At 37.4% G+C, this 21,088-nt stretch overlaps 1 protein-coding gene across 1 annotated transcript in view; it reads right to left on the reverse strand.

The window, feature by feature from the left end:
• Nucleotides 1-13,226: 13,226 nt before the first annotated feature.
• Nucleotides 13,227-21,088, reverse strand: part of LOC150081018 (sodium-dependent proline transporter-like) — a 54,058-nt gene continuing 46,196 nt past the window's right edge. Inside the window, exons 14-15 of the mRNA XM_090382012.1 lie at nucleotides 18,028-18,183; nucleotides 13,227-13,744 (exon numbers count right to left, since the gene is read on the reverse strand). Coding sequence (XP_090238138.1) covers nucleotides 13,496-13,744; nucleotides 18,028-18,183 — 405 coding nt within the window. The 3' untranslated portion in view covers nucleotides 13,227-13,495. The remainder of the gene's footprint in view (nucleotides 13,745-18,027; nucleotides 18,184-21,088) is intronic.

Here is a 21,088-nt window from a genome sequence, read left to right on the forward strand (position 1 = left end):
AGTTAAGAATTCCACATCTCCCCGGACGAGGCTATCATCACCGATCGGGCGAATAAGTTCTGGGACCGAAAGTGGCTTGAGAGTTTGCGGATCTGTTCCACAGTGAACATTAATAGAGATAGAGGAATGCGGATCCATCCCCTCTTTGAGGCTACTATCCTCAGAAGGCATGAACGGTTCCACATGACCCACTCTCGAGCCACTTCCGATTCCGTAACACAAGAGAACGGAACACGTGGGAATGAAACACGTGATGAGTACCGTGAACCTGCTGGTATTTAAAGACGCACCGCAGAACAAAGAAAATACCGCTGAAGAAGAAGGCAGGAGCCTTCGAAAGCTTTGGTTTTATCGATTTTAATTTAGTATATTTTAATGTATTTTATTGTTCTTAACCCAGTATATTTTAATGTATATTTTATATGTATATATTTTAGTTGTAAAGTTAAATATAATTTATTGTAAATACAGACAAATATAACTTATTATAAATACAGTTATCAAGATTCCAGTTTTTGTTTTCTTTGTGTTTTATTTCTACATAAGGTTGGTGAAAAACATTTAAAACTACAATATGAACATACCCAACCTCAGAGGCCTGTTTGAAGAAAAAAAAAGAGTTAAGAATTCACTCTGTATATGTGAACTGCATTAATCTGTGAACCAAAGAAGGTAATGTATCCGACTGTGATGCCCTAGTGTATCCGGTGAAAGTGAGAGTATAATGAAATTGTATGTATGCATTTATATATATATATATATATATATATAATGGTATATTTATAAGATTAGACTAAGAAACCGTTTCGTGGAATTGCCTAAAAGAGTAGCGAACTATCTGTAGAATTAAATATAACTGTAGAGGAGAGTATATACCAGCCAACCTTGTATTTGTATGGCCCTTATAGTTGGCAGGAAGAAGTGTGTCATTTTATGATTATAATAATTATGTGTTTTTTAAATTCCATATGATTAATACTGAATAAAACTTGTTAAAGTTAATAAAAATTAAAATGTCTGGTCAATACAGAGAAATACATACAGCTCTACAGTAAACCACTTTAGTATCGTGAACAAGAAGAAAAAGGGAATTAAAAAAATCCTCATGAACCGGAGTTTTCTGTAAAAGGATAGTAGCACAGTTAGCTTGTGGGCCTTGGAGAGAGTGAGGACCCCAGTGTTGAATCCAAACTTATCAACAACTACCCAATTGTGGTTCCAAGGTAAGTTGGAGTATTAGAAAGCAATAAAATTATATAGTTAAAGAAATTAAAATAAGTATAACAAAGGAGAAAGACCCAGTTCCCACACAAGAATATCGCGTCGGCACCCTGATAAATTCCTCCCCCTTAAATATTTTGGGTGCCCCACTGCCACACTTACTCTCTGTGTGGCAGGAGCGCACCACTAGTACTGAGTGCTACTTTTCATTGGCGTTTTTGCATTCTACGTTTTTTGCTCTATTAGTTATTGTATGCTTTTAATATTTGCAAAGCCCCAGCCAAAAAGAAAAAAAGAAAACATTTCATTTGCCGATGATTCCTGCCAAAAATTTGTCCAAAGGTTTAAATTTATTCAAATGTCCTATTCCAGAACACTTGTTGGAAGTTATTAAAACAATCAGTTACGTTTGGGCTAAATACAAACTTGGGTACATCAATTCATCATACTTTTCAATGTGGGAGGCGAACTCCACACAGCTTGACGTCTTTTAAGTAGAATCCTTCTTCAAAAGTGCCCTTAGTGCATTACAAGTCAGATACACCGATGAGCCAAAACATTATACCAGCGAATCGTTATTCAAATCGAAGCAACTGCAGGTTGTGGGGGGGTGGAAAAATTTGAATGATTATGATATTTTTATTTCTTTAATGTTCCCTTATAATGTTGTTGTCCACCTTATTTTAATTTCCCCACTTACACATCTGACTTTACTTTACAGGAGAATTCCAAATTCGAGGGAACTTCTTAATTATTAACAATTCCCATCGGACAGGCTGAGTGTTCAAGAACGACAAACAACACACACATTAATATATAACATAACATTTTATTTACACTTATATACACAATATAAAAATTATCAACTCTCAAGCGCATTATTATTTCTCAAATTTGCCTATGTATTATCAGTTATATATGACAATTAAATAGAGAGGTTTTACTCTAAACAAGGTTATCCACTTCAATACAACTTAATCAATATCATTACATAAACTTATTTTAGTTTCTTCTTTCTCCACACATGAACAATAATTACTTAAGAGGTTTAGTTCACACTCTTTCCCTTATGTAAATCTTATTCTTACCTTATAAATTGATTTAGGAATTTCACTCTTAATTTCTAATTTAATTAGTGCCCCATTTTGTCTTGGGGAATATAACTTCACAACTTTCTTTAATCAAGACAGATAGTACAATTGACATCAATTTCTGGACTAATGCTGGTCCCAAGGGTTAGCTACATTCATAAGGCTATTTCTTTCTCTGTATTTCTCTACCCTTCCCTTCCAAAATATACCATACCTATATGTTAGACAATAACTAATAACAAATTTCTCTCCTTTTCCTTTCTACATATGTCTAATTATACATTGATCAAAACTCAAAACTATCATCTGACTTATCTCTATATTTATGTATATATTTATATTTTTGTATATCCTTCCTTTAACATCTTTCTAAACATTATACTAATCTGATATTAGAGTTCCAACAGTCCTTTATTTGTGAGGGAGAATACTATATATATCTAGTCACTTACTTAATTTTACGAATCGGATTTCTCCGTTTTGGGGCTTTCAACTCCTTGTCTGGGAATGGCATCATCGTTTACCAACTGCATTCATCTCAGAACTTCAAGTTTCTCCATGGCTGTAGAAATTATGGGCTCGTCTTCGACACTGCTACTTAACCTTCGGTTCAGCTATTCTGGCGGACTAGGAATTACAACTTTATCTTCTCAGCTCACTTATCTGCGCCTTGCCTTTATCACTGCCTTCAGATGATCGACTAGGGTTATTTTTTTCTTTCCTTGGCCTTTATCACTGCCTTCAGATGATGGATTAGGGTTATTTCTTTCCTTACACTACTTATTTTCACGCTGGCCACTTTCACTACTTTCCTATAACGGACAGGTTATTTCTCCATACACTTCAGTCATTTGCATACGGGCTACTACCCTTGCCTTTAGACGACGGACAGGCTTATTCTCCTTACACTTCATTCATCTGCATACGGGCCACTACCCTTGCCTTCTTATAACGGACAGACTTATTTGCATACGGGCCACTACCCTTGCCTTCCGATAACGGACTACTCGACTGTTCTCTTCTATTATTAAACTCCATTAACCTTTCTTAAACTTACTGACTGCACTTAACTTATCTAACCCTTCACTACTCCATCTTACCTTGTCAGATCTTTCCTAACTGGCTGACAGGACAGGACAGGACAGGACTTATCTAACCTCACACAACTTATTACTCAATTTTCCCACTAACACTGTCAAAAAACTCACGTCTGTCTTTCCTAACTCATCTCCACAAACCGCCAACAAAAGCCCAACTCTGTGTTCTTTTTAACCCATTTTCACAAAACACTCACAAAAACTCAACTCAGTAACTTTTAACTCATTCTTTCCCTAACACCGTCGAAAACTCAACTCTATGTTTTTACTAACCCATTTCCACAAACACCAACGAAATCTCAACTGTGTGTCTCTAACTCATCTTCACAAAAACACAAACGAAATCTCAACTGTGTGTGTCCCTTAACTCATCTTCACAAAAAACACAAACGAAATCTCAACTGTGTGTGTCCCCCTGTCTCTCCCCGTTCACTCCCTTTTGTCATCTCAATTCCGTACCGCCTCCTTATGTTGGGCCTGCCTTTTTTCTCAGATTTACCCAATCTTCTCATTTTGTCAAACTTTCATCATTTCCTATTCGTCCTTTAAAATTTCTCAAGCTGTATATTCAGAGCTCATTTTAATAAATTTCCAAATTTGTCCCAGGCAATCCGCTGCTTTGAAGTGCGCCGTCACCTTCGCCACCCCTCGTTAAACTTAGCAGATTTATTTTACATTGCTCTGACAACCTTGCTATCGCCGACAGTCAGACGCAAATACCTGGCCGATATCTCGGTGTCACCGGACAAAGGGATGTCCCACAATGTTCACTATACAGCCCTTTTGTTCCTTAGAGCCATAGATATTCGCACCTGCTCGCCATTAGTCCTGTCACCATTCCCGTTGTTATTGTTTGTTCTTTGCCACTGTGGGAACTGAAATGTATCCCTAATTGCTAATAGCTTACCGCTCCCTTCTCTAATTCAACCTTGTCTAATTTTTAATTCCTTGTGAGTGACCTAGAATAATATTTGTGACTGGAAATGTTTACTGTCCTATTTTGCTATTTCCTAATCATTATTTTAAATAAATCTCACTAATTTCTAAAATATTAACATGTAAGATTTTTCATCTTACAAGGTGAACTACGGCGCGTGCGCGGGTCGGGACAAGGTATAAAAACACCTGATATTGAGCTCCGTTAATCAGTGTTACTCTTGTTCTTCAGATGGGAAAGGCAGTGGACTTAAGCAAGTTTGACAAAGGCCAAATTGTAATGGTCACACGACTGAGTCAGAGCATATCCGAAACGGCACGGCTGGTGGATGCTCACTGTTAGTACCTACCGAAAGTGGTCCGAGCAGGGACAACCCACGAACCGCTGGAGAGATTTTATTTTTTTTTTTTTATTAATAGCAAGATACACAACAGGTAACCATTAACAGTGTATCTGAGACCAGATCAATAAACATAATAACAATAATATGAAATCGAACAGGACGATAAACATTGATATAGATTCAAACAATAAAAACATATGTACAAAAGAGGATTGTATTAAGTTAAGTTACCGGTAAAACAAGTAATAATTAATCGGTTAGAGAATAGAAAAATAGTATAACAAATAATAAGCTACAATAGTTAGATGTGAGCTAGTCACTTTGCAGTTTAAGAGAAGAGGCAAACTTGTGGATGGAGTTCATCAGTGATTGGGAGTTGTCAAAGAAGTCAATGAGAGAGTCATTTGCTGATTCTGTTCAGTGGACTGAACTTCATAAAGTCCGTGTTGGCAGAGTCAAGGCGAAATGGTGTAAGGTTCCTGACTTGTCTACAGGGAGCATTGAAGTTTATTTTACTCAGGATATCAGATGCTTCAGATGTTAGATGTTCATCAGATGTTAGACGACCATGGCTCATCGATGCTCAAGGTGAGCAAAGGCTCTCCCGGATGGTACGCGCCAACAGAAGGGAGACTGTGGCGCAACTAGACGGTAGTTGGAACGCTGGTGACGGGAGTAATGTGTCACGACACAAGTACATCGAACTCTGCTGAAAATGGGGTTGCGCAGCCGCAGGTCGCTCTGGGTGCTCAAGCTAACCACAGTTCACCGGCGACAGTGCCTAAATCAGAACTGCATCTTTAATGATTGGAAGAAGGTCATCTGGTCTGATGAATCACGTTTTCTGTTGCACCATGTAGACAGCCGGATACGCGTGCGTCATTTACCTAGGGAACTGATGGCACCTGGATGCACCGTGGGACGAAAAAGAAGCCGGTGGCGGCGGTGTCATGCTTTGGGCGATGTTTTGCCGGGATACCTGGATTCAGTCATCCATGTGCCAGGCACTCTGACGTCTACCACCTACCTGAACATCATTGCTGACCAGGTACACCCTTTCCTGGCAACGGTCTTCCCCTCTGGCGATGCCGTCTTTGAGCAGGCTAATGCGCAATGCCACACTGCCCAGATTGTTCGAGACTGGTTCGCGGAACATGAGGCAGACTTCCAAGTATTGCCCTGGCCTCCAAATTCCGCAGTCATCAATCCCATCGAGAATCTGTGGTTTGTGTTGAAACAGCAACTCCGACCTGCAGCGTCTCAACCACGGACTTTACAGGAGTTAAAGGATCTATCGTTGGTACCAGATACCACAAGACACATTTAGAAATCCTGTAGCCTCCATGCCTCGCCATGTACGAGCTGTTTTGGCTGCACGTGGAGGACCAACATCATATTAGGTAGATGGTGATAATGTTTTGGTTCATCTGTGTAAAATGCCTAAACACATTACATTGTTAATATTTTAATTACATTGAATTAAAGCTAATCTCATTTTAAAATCTATATATTCATTAATTTACCATTTATTTTGTATACTAATGGGTATTTTATAAGCTACTCAATTTCTTGGCCATTGCACAAAACAGAAGGAACTGAAAAGTTTCTGGAGAGGCCTTCATCCGGAAATGGATTGAAATGGCTGATGATGATAACTCAATTTCTGTATTTTTGAAAAATTCTGTTTCTCACTATTGCTGTATTTCATTCGAATATATTACATTGTTATAGACACATTACATGTTCGTCTATAAAATATAATTGTTTAATTGCCCTGTTTATATGCTTATATTGTATGTTATTATTATTATTATTTCTCCCTGATTGGAGGTCTCACCTCTTGACGGGTATTGCTACCAAGTACACAGGGTGGTTGTCGTTATGTCTGGTGTTACTGTTGGTCGAGGAATTCTCTGACTGTCCTACAGGATTGTTCAGGATTGCGACTTTCTGGAGTTCCTTGTAAGTGTTCCCTGGGAGATCTATTGCTGCTAGGCTGTTATGTAGGCTCTTTGGCACTATACCTGTGGTTGACACGATGATCGAGATTGTCGTTACTTGTTGCATATGCCTCATCTCCTTGCTCTCCTGCATTATTATTATTAGTCATATGCTGCACCAGCCTGTAAGATATAAGCTCTTATAAGTTAGTTAAAATAAAGATATCAGGGTTGTTTTTGTTCAAAGTAAGATATTAATAAAAAAAAAAAAAAAAAAAAAAAAACGTTAGATATGGTGATGGTATAAGATGAAAAATGTTACAAATTAAATAAAGTAAAAGATAGTTGGGTTTTTTTTTTTAGAAAGGTAAGATTAAATCAGAGGAAGGTTAAATTTAATGAGGGGATGAGTATAACGTGAGAATAAACAATAGCAAGGATGAACTATCAACCCCCAACATGCACGGGAACAAACAAACGGACGGGAGACCGGATTAGTCGAGGCGTTTCCTTTGATCGGTTACACCGTCAGAACAAACAGGAAGTGGGTGCACTTCCAGTAATCGGTTTGAAATTAAAAGCGGCGTCATACTGACCGATATGTGTGTTTTCGGAAGCAAAGTGCGAGATGAAAAAGGGTGTTGGTGAAGGTGGTCGGTCAACATCAAAGGATCGTTGGCCTGGGAAGAAACATTAAGAATAGTCAAAAAGAAGGTTGGATTACGCGCTAAGGTACAGTCTGGGAGAAAAGTATTAGCAAATGAAATGGAGCGAAAATTTAATAGTAATGAGAAGATTGGTTGGAGTCCCGATCGCGGGCGTGCCTGTGAAGGGCGGGATAGAGTTCGGGGTACAAAAAGGGAGAGCGAAGAAAACTGGAGTAAGACAGTCCCTTTTTTTTTTTAAGTGTCTATGATGGGGGGGCTGTCAGCGAAGGAAAAATAAACCAATGTTAGTTTATCGGAATGTCAAGGAGTTTGGAAGGGTTAGTGAAGCGAGGGAGGAAAAATTTCCCACAGAGGGCCAAGTCAACTTCTGAAGATCCTGATATCAGGAAAGTCTTGGAAGGCAAATAACCGGTCCCGAGAAAACATAGCAGGACGGGCATAGAAGTAATAGCCCTGGAACAAAAGGGGTGTATCTGGAAGGCAGAATAACGTTTCCCGAAAGCAGTATAGCAGTCCTGCAGTTCACACGCTAATTCTACAGAAGCTGTGAGATGCTGTTCCAGACCGAGAAGACCCGCAGTCCCGAATTAAGAAAGACGGAAGGATCTAAAGGGGACGCTCCGCCAGTCAATTGAAGTAAGTATCACAATAGAATAAGCACTACATAACTAAATTAAAAGACTGTAGGAAAGAGGTGCGAGAACTTTTAGGGGAAGTCATATGGGAATTATAATATTAGGTAAATGTGGACAAGTAAATTAATGTTGTTAGGGAACCGTAACAAGCGGAGAAATATAGACATGGTTTGTTTTACTATTGAATAAATGATGTAAGGTAAAAATTTTGGACGGGATTAAATAAAGGGGTAATAGATATGAAGGCTGTCCTGCCTGATGACTCAGATGTAAAACGGGGTTCAAATCAGAACTGTTTTGCCTAGTGCTATTAAGAACATAAGCAAACAAATGTCAGTTTAAAGAAGAGTTTCTGTTGTATCGCGGTAAATCTAGATAGAGACTGTAGGTCATTGTTATTGCTGTATAAGACTGAAGAAGTGTATAAGAGAAATCAATGTGGATATTGCTTGTGATCTCCAAGAAGAAAACTGATTTATATTAGAGAAGTTGTTATAATAATGAAAATTCATGAAATATAGTATTCTAATGGTAAAGAGATAAGTAATGTACTTAAATGCAAATTAACATACCTGAAATTGTTTATTCTATGTACCAAATAGGAGTGATATCAAGTTAAAACATGTATATGAATAGTGATCCAGTTCTTTTCTTTAAATATATGTATAAATAAATTGTATATAACGTTAGATTGCAATTTGTCTTGTCATTCTGAATATCCAGCCAAATCTGGTAAGAGGAATACACTTAATATAGAAACTTCATAGAGCCTGAATCTCTTCTCTGAGGTACACAAGTCAGATACGAAAGTGGGGTATTAGGAAGGGTCAAATAATAATAAAGGTATACAGAATAGTACATAAAACATACAAAAGGATATAAAATAATAAATAACCCCCACAAGCCAAAAACAATTTCTGAGTTATCCAGAGAGAGAGAGAAGTAGAAGGGAAGTAGAATGATGATATCCAGCTCAGAACCCTGGATGTGCCAAGCCCATACTCAGCAGATGTGAGCCCTTTCTGTAATATAAAAATATTCCAATGACTGATTAGTAGGGTTTTTGCCTGTATGTCACCTTGTACATAAATAAATTTAGGTAACCATCTAAGTGTCATCTAAGAAAGAGTAAAGATGCCATCAGTAGTCAGTTTATTTAACCCTTTGAAAACCTTATGCACTTCAATTAAATTATTACGTAGATGCCTATTTTCTGGAGATTGTAATTTAGAATACCCTATCTTTCCTGCACGCAGTATTCCAGATGTAGACTAACCATTGCCTTATATGTATATATATATATATATTATATTAGTGATAAAAAAGAAAAGAAAGCCAAAACGACAGTAACTGTACCTAATATTTATGGGTCAATGCAGTTGCAAGCAATCATACAATACACCCATAATGTCTATAAAATATTAAGGATAAATCAAATAATAATACTATCAGGGACTTAAGAGGACGTAGGAGTAACTATTTCTTATCTATACCACTAATTTTCGCCTTTGTGGAGTTCAGGTTCTATTATTCCTACTCCTTTAGTTTTTCTTCTTACTATCTGCATGTTTCTCTTTGCGTTAACTTATATTTAATTATTTATTTATATTTGTTTTTACCGTATCCATCACATAGGGGGCACCACATATTATTTTGACGGACGACTATTACATTATGTCCTAGATACGGTTTTGTAAATATGAGGTATGTATTATATATTTAATCTTATTTTAATCATTAAATTACGTTCTCTGTCGGGTAAACGATGATTAATATATGCTTACATTTATATTTTACTTATATTTCTTACATTTGATTCTAATCTAAAATTTATTTACATTTTGTTTATTTACATTTGATTTATATTTGGCCTAACTGGTTTATATTTGGTTTAGATTTAAATTACTTAGCATATATTGATCATTACAAAACAGAGAACCTCTTGTCGTTTTTTGCCTTTAGTCTGGGTGGTTGGCCTCAGTTGAAGTCATCTAGATTGTCGGTAAAAAGCGATAATAATTTTTTTTTTTTTTTTTTTTTTTTTTTACGTTTTCTTAAGTCCCTGATAGTATTATTTTACTGATCCTTATCCTTAATATTTTATAATATTTTATATATATATATATATAAGGCAATGGTCAGGCTTCATTGGCTTTACCCGAGGGGCTCACATCTGGGCTTGGCACACCCAGGGTCCTGAGCTGGATATCATCATTCTTCTCTTTTTTGGTGATTTCCTTTTATTTCTCTGTCTCTCCTTTTTTTTTTTTTTTTTTTTTTTTGGCTGGTGCAGCATAAGCCTTAGGCTTCCTTGCACCATATAGCTAATAATAATAATATATTGGGTATCATGTGAAGGATGTGTATTTTACTGCCTCTAATGACTACTTCATATTTATTTTATTTTATTATTTATCTATTTTATTTTTAATGTCATTACTCATACATGTGTAAATCAGATGGTAGTGGTGGGTTTGACGTTCTAAAGCTGCGCTTGTACCGCCATCTATAAATATATTTTCTGTCTCTATATAAGCTGGTTAAGCTTTCAGTGTGTCTGTGGGTGGTTTTGCTGTGGAGTGTTAGTCTGTTCCATTGTTTATTTTTCGCTGCAAAAGGACCACTGCTATGCAAATCCTCTGCATTTGTGGCTCGATCGGAGGGCTGGGTGGGTGCTTCGATCGCCTATGCGATGATTTGTCTAGCGATTGGAATGCAGCGATTCCATGACCATTATTGGCCTCGTGGTACTCCGTCGGTATGGGACATAATGGTCAGTCTATTTTTATTTTGTAATAGTAGTTTGATTAGTCTCTTTTGGTGATATTTCATGTTTCTCGGAATGTGCCTTACTCGGTACCTTACTAGAGGGTGCCTCTAAATTGTTATACAATTGGTTTTAAATTTTAAAATGGATTTAAGTTATATTCTAAATTATTTGGAGGCTTTCGGCTACAGTTTCTGTCTCGTTTCTTCCCTCCCTATTACGATTAATTGTTAGGTTTATGTTAAATTTTTGCTCTACAGTTTTTGCCATACTACTGGCATTTGTATTATTTTTTTATACGTAATTTCAGTAATATATTGGGTATTATTATTATTAGCTGTATGGTGCAAGGAAGCCTGAGGCTTATGCTGCATCAGCGAAAAAAAAATTCCTGAGTTACCCTAAGAGAGGGAGAGAGAGAGAAATAGAAGGGAATCGCCAAGAAAGAGAAGAATGATGATATCCAGCTAAGGACCACCCTGGGTGTGCCATGGTCCTGAGCCGAATATCATCATTCTTCTCTTTCTTGGTGATTATCTCTCTCTCTCTCTCTCTCTCTCTCTCTTAGGGTAACTCGGGAATAATGTGCGTTTTACTGCCTATAATGACTACTTCATATTTATTTTATTTTAATATTTATCTATTTTATTTTTAATGTCATTACTTATATATATATTATTAGTATGCATGATCGGTTAGATTTTAGCATATAGTTTAATTGTTCACTGGGGGACCTATTGCTGCTAGACTGTTGTGTAGGGTATTTGGCACCATACCGGTGGTTGACACGATGATCGCGTTGGTCGTTACTTGTTGCATATGCCACATCTCTTTGATCTCTTGTCTTAGGTTCGTGCACGTCCTGATTTTTCACTCATGGATTTTCTGGAGGTTGACAGTGTTGGGCACCGCTATATCAATCGAATAGGTAGTCTTTTCCTTCTTGTCGACAAAGGTTATGTTGGGTCTGTTGTGCGGGATTGTCTTCTCCGTTATTATGGCGCGGACCCAGTACAGCTTGTAGTTTGGGGTCTCGGACGGTGTTGTCCTGGACAACACCGTCCGAGTGAAAGTAACGTCCTTTTAGAGCCTTTTTCAGCGGGCGGAAAATGTCTTAATTGCATAGGGTGAGGTCAGGGTGGGCGAATTGTTCCAGGTATAACATACCTGGATGATATTGGTCGTTTGATGTATTATGAAAAAAGATAACGCCTAGCGTTAACACGAATAGTGCATACCCTTACGGGCTGTCATAACACCATCGGGCAACCAGTCCATAAGAAGTGATTCCCTCTATTGAAAATGAATGTCAAACATCCCTTTCCCAGTGTTGAAAAGGGAACGAATCTTAAGGTGGAGGGGAGCTCGTATGCTTCCACCTCTACGTTCCAGAGACTAAAGCCTTTAGTATCTGGAATATTGTGATGGTACTACTCGTTGTCAGCGATTACCTGTTTCGAGAAATTTAAGTCGTCTTTTTCCTTCCTCCAATAGTGCACCAGATATTTTGTCACTTAAATACAAATGCTAGCTTAAATATTTGGTATTTTCCTACCCAGGTCTCTGCGACCCAGGTTAAGAAATATTTGCATGACCTGAGTTTCATTATAAGTCAGGTCATGATGCTTAGGTTACTGCAAATCCAGGTAACATAGATTTTAATAATGCAGATAGACACCAATTATCGCATTTACTTCATTTGGATGGTAATCCAGGAGACTGTGAAAGAATTCTGTGTAGAATTATATGCCTAGTGAATATCTCTCATCGTTTCATTATGGGTCAGATGTCTGATCACTGGGTAATTTCGTTCAATTCATCAGAGGGATGAAAATTCATAGTTTGTTTCCTTTGATTGGCCATTTTAAGATAATGTAATAATTTATTAAGGGCGTTAGCTAAATGTTTAAAATATGCTTATTTTGTTTTTCATGGATTACCTTCAAACAATATTTAAGAGAAAATGGTATTTCATTGAACATTTTTTTTTTTTTCACTGAGTTATTGTTAAACCGGTTATTTACATGAATTAAGTTATGAAATCATAAATTAATGATTCGACATGCGAAAAAAAGTAATAATAGAACTTAGTTAATTATTAGTTGATCAGTCCACATATAGTTTCATACCTTTAATTTGAGAATATAAACATTATCAATAGTTTTTTTTTTTTTAGAGTTGCAGAAACAATATGCTAATGGTTCCTACATTAGCTTATCAAACCTTACTACAGGGAGCCCATCTTATGAGTTGCCTAAGGCGTCGAATACCGTCTCATCCACCATATAGGCGACAAAAAAAAAGTTGATGCACGCACCATTTTAGCTCTTTCACAATGATTTTTACATTCCAGTGATTACATTTGGAATATTCTGTATATTTTAATTCTGACACCATAAAAAGTTACATCGGAACAAGAAACAGCTGGAACTTTTGTTCCTTCTGACACACACACACACACACACACACACACACACACACACACACACACACACCGTGTTTAATAATATGTGGGGTACGCTATCTGAAGACAATGAAAGTAGTTCAGTAGTTCATATAAACATGTATCCAATTCTGAATGGTTACAAACATTGCATTGAAAATTTTCGTCTCAATTTTTTAAATTCAAACAGCCATGGCTCCGTAACCATTTATGCAGGACACATTTTTACACGTACATTTTTTCTTTGTTTCAAGTCCTGAATCGATCCTGAAAGTATGGCCCACATGTTATTAACATCCTGTACGCATACATACGCTATGTAAATTAGTTAACATGGCCAATCAAAAGCATTTTCAGGAGTACTGTTTAGGATCTGAAAATGACACAGAAATTACCGGAATGGCAAGAGTTAAATGTTTACTGTTTCTGTGGGCAGCTCTAATTACACGCAGTTCACTTTCCTTTGGACTATCTTCAAGCGATGCAATTCGTTCAAATTTTTTCAACTGATATTTGTTAACTTTCTGCAAGTTGTACTTTTCCTTAAACTGCGGATCTCCAGGTCCCCAGTCGCTGCTAGGTTTAAAAATCCTCGAGATGTTCTAAAAGAGAATAATTTAATCAGACATTTTTATAATAACTGTAATACTGCATAAATCTATATGCACTGATTAGGCACTTTATTAGGTACACTACCTACTAACGAGTAGGTCTCCTTTTAGCTTTCAGAAGAACAACGTCATATTAGACGTTGTTCATATTAGAACAACGTCAGAAAAACCTGTCATATTAGGGCCACTCGAGAATTATCTCATCTACTTGTGTATGTTCATAAATTGAGTGTATTTATATTTCAGTTTGCATGTTTTTCTGGACGTAAAATCCAAGTTTCCGGGAGAAAAACCTTGCTCTTTTCTTCTGCGACCGACTAGCTGAGCCAAGGAGTGAAAAAATCCCACAAGTTCCTCGCGTCATTGATGGAATTCGGGAGATTATAACCACTAATTTACCCGCGAAGACTAGTCCTCAGAACAAACAAACAAACAAAAAAAAAAACTATTGTATTAGGGTTACCCGGAAAGTTAATTCATATACCCATGTGTATTGTGCCTATAAATTGCGTAATTGCGTGTGTTCTCTGGTCGATTTGCCTGATTTTCTGGAAGAAAAACACCAGTTTCTGGAGGGAAAATCTTGCTATCAACGCCTGAGACTGACTAACTCAGTCACAGAGTGAAAAAAGCTCATAACTTCCTCATCATCGATGGGATTCGAACCTGGGCCTTTTCCACCCGGTGTCGGGAGGACAGTGACGATACCACTGTGCTGCCCATGCAGACTAGTCCTCAGGACAGTTTGGACTAATCGTGGCCTGGAGTCAAGGTGGTGTAGAAATCGTGCCACAGGGATGCACGTCCATTTTGATCCACTATTCTTTTGCGTGATAACTATACGTGCAGTGCTATACCACGTTAAAAGTCACTTACAATGAAAATTAAATCTTTGGCCTTGCCCATTGTGGCACTGCATTGTACATACTGTGTACAACATTCCTACATATTTGCCCGTTTGCTTTATATCGCATGGTACAACAAAGTGTTGCTGCTGAAGCAGCGCTCCATTTCATGAAAAGGGTATATGTACCTAATAAAGTGGCCACTCAGTGTGTGTTTATCTATAATAATAATAAAATTCTTTAATAAGTTAAATGGTATGCATTTGTGATTCCATGCACATATAACCAGAGGAATCTTACAAAACATTAACAATTCAAGTGACCAAGCACAGAAATACAAAGTTCAGCTACAAAGTAACCATTAAAAACAAAATATCAGAATAGGGAATTAGTCTTAATTAAAAAAGTAAGACTACAAATTAAGCATAACATAAAATGACATCAGCATATATACTTGCACACCTGTTCTTTACATACAGTAATATAGCCCAAGATGTCATCTCGATATGACTTGTCAATAGACCATAGGTCAATGTAGATGTTGAACAAGTTAAGGGTGTCGATATGACTTGTCAATAGACCATAGGTCAATGTAGATGTTGAACAAGTTAAGAGTGTCCATGGAAGGTCTATAGCCTCTCAGTAAGATATAACAAATACTGTATATCCTTACGTAAATTAAACTAAAACGAACTTTTTCCTATATCATTATATTATTGCAATTATATTAGGGTCACATGTAATTCATTGCATAAACCGCTATTTGGGTGTGTCGATTTGCTTGTTTTGCTAGAAGAAAAACCCGAATTGCCGAGGGAAAAAACCTTGACTGAGACCGACTAACTCAGCCACGGAATGAAAAAGGCCTTAAAGTTCCTTGCGTCATCGACAGGATTCGAACCCGGGCCTTTTCCACCTAGTGTGGGGAGGACGGTGACGATACCACTGTGCTGCCCAAGCAGACGTACTTTTTCTTAGAAACATATTACTGAAACCTTTCGTAATATAAGGACATCAAAAATATCTTTCTTTACATCTAAAAAGCGATGATTTCTCACCCGCCGTGATTTTTTCTTTCTATAGAACGATCTCATTGTCGTCCTATGTGAAATACTGTTTGCAAACTGGTAGTGCTTCAAAAACTATAAAACTGCTGCCCTCGCACCAAGACCAGTAGTTACAATCACTGTCCTCCGAAACCATGTAGAAGAGGTCTGAGTTCGAATGTGTCAATAACGATAGGGACTTTTATGCACCTTTTTCACAAGGTGGATCAGTTAGTCGGTCTCAGGAGAAGATTATATAGTTTTTTCTCACTAAAATTCGGTTTCGTTGTCTAACAAACAGCAATCCAACCGTTTAACAAACATCAATGTAAGTCTATGAGATGATATATTCTGTAAATTCCTTGAGATGATATATTGGCGTATATTCCTCTTTCTTGTTTAGACGAAAAAAACCCGAATTTTCAGGAGAAAAACCATGCAACCTTCCTCTAAAACTGACTAACTCATCCACTTTGTGGACGAAGCCTATAAAATATTCTAGCGTCTGAAAACTGAACGAAAAATACTCGCAATTACATATATTAACACTATATACTAACGTCTCTAATTGAAAACTTCACCTATAAAACTTCCTACTCAGTCCATAGGAGAGTAGTGAGACAAATAAATGATCATTTTGTTCTAACTTCTTCTGGCACAAGTTCTGGGAGGAGTATAATGGACAGCATCGATATATTCTCACGGTGTAGAAGTTCAGAAATACGCTCATATTTGGACTTTTTCGTTGGTAATCGCTCTCAAATTAGACTTTGTGGTTGCATAGAATTTTTAAAATTTTTTTATTTTTCTAAACGCAGGTATTTCCTTTTGCCAAAACAGTAAGCAGGACCATTGAATACACATAATTTACAGACATGATCTTTACCGAAGCCTCATAACCTTAGTGGCTTCGGCACAAATTTTAATCAATTTCTGCATGACTTTTCTACAGATATTTCCATGGGGACCATTCTTCTGAATTAGCACCCACAATTTCATCGTTTCCTTATTGGGCAATTTAAATACTTTCCTCCAGTACCGGACCAAGCGGGGGAGAAAAATTTTTCGGCATCCCTTTACTAAGGATATATATACTGTATATTTTTTCATGATTTGTAAACTTCAGCGACCCTTAAAGAAATGGCACCCCGGGCAACGGCCATGCTAGCCTATGCTTTAATCCGGCACTGCTTTCATCAATCAGTCACGTCAATGAACTGACTTTTCTTCATTCGTTTCACCTGTTTCTGTTCTGAGGAACAATCTTTTTTCGTATATGTTTCCTGAAAATTACTTCCTGATAACTGAAGAATAACTTTCCTGAAAATAACTTGCTGATAACTGTAAAGAGTATTTTAGTTTTGGACAACCTTTCGTGCTTTGGGTTGCATTATATTTTTTGTAGTTATTAGCACTTCCATTGAAGATGCTATAAAATCCCAAATATACTCTTTCCCTTTTGTGCACCACTATTGACCTTTATAGTAACTGAACAACTTAATAAAAAAAAAAATAATAATAAAATAAAATAAAAAAACTGGAATTGCTCAGAAATATGCCATAAGCTCAAAGGATATAAGTTAACTTTATTAATAATTAACATTAAGAATGTGGAAAATATAATATTTATGTTATAAAACAAAGACTATTTCTGTTGCACTTAGAAAGGATTCCAGATGATATTTATTTAAAGTATTTTCTACTATTGTGCCATAACCAGGGGCATGCTCGTTGGTAGGCACTGCGGAACTGCAGCATCCCCAGCTTTTTAAATCTGAATATACAGTCAACGGAGTTATATGAAATTTTGAGAAGAATAATGCAACGCAATGAATACTTTTATTAAGAGGTCCCGCATATAGTATACTCATCCTCTATTTCCAATAATCATTTCAATAATAAACGAATAAAAAACACGAAATCGTTTTCAATATTGAAGTTTAAGGTGGAACTGTGTGCTACCCAGTTCCACATTTTGACCCCAGAGATTGAGTCAATGCCTAGTTGGCAGGTTGCCAATACGCATTTTTTAGAGGTGATAAAACGAGTCAAAGGAACTGCAGAACGAGCAGTGAAGAGTGCACCAAACTTGAATGAAAAAGTTATTAATCTATTTTCAATAAATAAAAACTGAAGAATGGATTTTATTTAAATAAAATTTCGAGATTACCCAATCTGTTAATGGTAAGTGTCCAGTTCATGTTTTGTAGTATTTTCAACTTGCTTATTATTATTATTATTATTATTATTATTATTATTATTACCATCTATGTCTAGATGTCTTATAACCAAGACAATTTAATGTAACTTTAAGAAGCAGCACTTCCCCCAATACATCAGAGTCATGAGCCGCCACGGGCAATAACCCTTTTATTTTACTTACCTTTCGATTTTTAATGGCAACAAAAATGGCCCACAGAGGAATTTGAACCATAGAAAGGAGGGAAAGCATCCATCCAATCCCATTAGCCCATTGTGGAAACTCCTTATTGTCATATTTTAATGGTTGATATTCCACCAATGAGTACACGAAGAGAAACTATAAGTGGAGAGAAATTAAAGAAACTTTAGATCTCACATAAACTGTAGCATTATTGAAATTTTATTAAAGGGAAAACTTCTAGAAAAATTACTGAAACGAATTAAATAAAAAATTAATGGGTGATTTTTAATTTAATTTTGCTATATTCAATTATATTGATTATAATAACTCGTGTAACATATTTCAGTCCTCCATTGCCTCCGGGATAGTAAAATTTGAATAAATGAGTGATCTTTATTATGCACCAGGGAAGGACTGACTGTTGTTAATCCTGGCGGGTCACAACAATTTTGGCCCTATATATTTATTATTATATATATTTTTTCATGTGCTGCAAGATCTATTGACCCCGGCGACAAGGGCCACTTAGCCTTCCTGCCCAGTCCTCCCCTGTTTATTCACTAAAGACAGTAGAGGAACTCAGTGCATGACACCTGTCACAATGAGATTCCAAGGAAGCTTATAGCAGGAAAAAATACACAGGGTGTTTCAATTACAAAGCACGAGGATCTATCTCGCTAATTTTTAGGTTTAGGTTATTTAATCGTCTGGACCTTGTTTTTGTTGTATTTGAGCTGAAATTCTTGAATTTGATGTTAAACTTGCGGTAATTGTTATTATCGTTTAGATTTTCCGATTCATAAATTTAAAATTTTTGGCTTAAATTTTAAAACTTTTTTTACCTCTCTAAACTTTTAAGCCTAATTAACTTATTTGTTCCTTAGCTTAAAAATGTTATCGGTGTGCTTTTGTGTCGAACGTAAATCGATTTTATTTGAAGAAACAGCCACAAAGAAGTTGTACGAGAGTAGAGGCGACAGAAATTGCCCTTTTATAACCAGCACATGCAGTTAATCGTGTACTGAAGAGCGAGTATCACTTACAACCGTTGTGGTTGTTTCCCCTGTGTTTCTTATATCACGCATGTGTGTATTTGTGAACTGTTTAGGTACAGCAACCCAAGCTTGGTGTCCAGCTTTGTGCATTTTCCTTCTGACCGTTTTTTGGTGGATACAAGAGCTCACTATCAGATGTACGATCAAAGATGATCGTACATCTTTGGTATCGAGTGTCCATTGTCGGCAGATGTTGCATTTCGGTGATGATATAATGGCATAGTGGCACAGTATTTAGGGTAAGGCGTCGCCGATGGTCTCCCATAAATACGCCATCAGTACTCTTGTGAAGTACAGCATACAGAACTCTGTAAATGCCAGAAGTGTGAGTGGCATCAAATTTGAAATTATTATATTAGGGTCAGCCGTAATTCATTACATAAACCAGTATTTGTGCCTGTAAATAGCGTGTGTTCTCTGGTCGATTTGCCTGTTTTGCTGGCCGAGAAAACCCCAGTTTCTGGGGAACAAAACCTTGCTATCTACGCCTGAGACCGACTAACTTAGCCACGATGTGAAAACAGCCAATTAAAGTTCTTCGCGTCATCGACGGGATTCGAAACCGGGCCTTTTCCACACAGTGTGAGGAGGTCTTTGACGATATCACTGTGCTACCGCGCAGACAGTGTGAGTGGCATGTTGTACATGTATAATATTGTGTTGGATTCTGTTGTTTCTCTGGCTACTTGGCTGCAGGCCGCAGGGCCCCTAGTAGGACCTACGTTGTCCGCCACCACCACTAGAAGGTAAGCCAGGCTGCACATTATTCTCTGGCTGGAATCTGCCAGGGTCGCCTGAACTTCCTGGACGAAGTCCAAGTTAAAAAAAAAGTATGAGCAAGGGTGATAGTCGAATGGGAGTCCAATCGGGTAGGAAGATAGAAGAACCAGGAAAGAAGGCGTCCTCAAGATGAGGAAAGCAGGGAAGGAATGAAGGGTTGAACACTCCTGGGCTGGGAGGTCCACACAAGCCAAGGGACAGTAAATGTTTGCAAGGCCAGTGTAATTCCATAGGAAGGTCATTGGAGGGATTAGTTCTTCTGATTGTCATCTGTCTGTTATTGGTTTGTTTGACGGTTGGATCGTCTAATTTCAAAGACTGATTTCGCAAACTATAGGCAAGATATCAACTCGCATCCTGTAGTAAGAGGTTCTCATTATTCTGTGGATTTTCCTGTATTTAGTGGTTAGGGGTATTCGTATTTAGGAAAAGTGTGCATAATATGGTCCCAATGTTGTTCATCTCCCATAAGGAGGAAGGTAACTTGCAGGCCTGGTGAATACCAGGGAGGAGATTTTGGACTATTAAATGCAATTGATGGGATGAATTTCCTGGTAATTAGACCCTTTCCAGAGTTTTAATTTTCCCAAATCTCTTGCCAGATTCTGTTAAGGTTTTCCATGATTTTCTTCTTTTCATGCCCGGGATCATTTGTGAGGTAATGTCAGCTATTGTCGTTGGAATGTTCCTCTTCAAGCTTTGGAAGAGACCTTTGCGGATGATCTCCAAGTGGAGGGGCAGGCAGCCTCACAAGATCTGGAGTGAAAGGGTGCTAACTGTGCGGCACATCCTGGTAACTGTATTCAGCATTGTTCTCTGGATGGAGTTTAGTTTGCTGCGATTTCGTTAGAGTGTAGCCCTGGTGCACCAGACAGATACATTTGTAAATTAACATCAAGGGCCGACACTTGATGCCCCAGTTCACTCAACTAATCCGGGTAATCATAGCACAGTACTTCTTAATCTTGTTGGTCAGGTACTTTAAATGAGGGTGAAAGGTGAGCTCCATATCAATAAGTATTCCCAAATATCTGACTTCTGGATAGAGTGGTACTGAAATATTGTCTATTTAAATGACCGGTGGTCTAGTTAGCTGTAGTGTTCTTTTAAGCAATAGTGATTTAGTTTTCTCGCCGAGGTTGACCATTGAAGAGATGACCGGAGATGACTAGTGACTACAGAAGTAAGTAGCTGCACACTTCTGTAACTTTGAAAGTGCTCTGTTA

Source organism: Mastigoproctus giganteus, chromosome 9, assembly GCF_048544385.1.
Source record: "Mastigoproctus giganteus isolate SK-2022 chromosome 9, ASM4854438v1, whole genome shotgun sequence".
NCBI classification, from domain to species: domain Eukaryota; kingdom Metazoa; phylum Arthropoda; class Arachnida; order Uropygi; family Thelyphonidae; genus Mastigoproctus; species Mastigoproctus giganteus.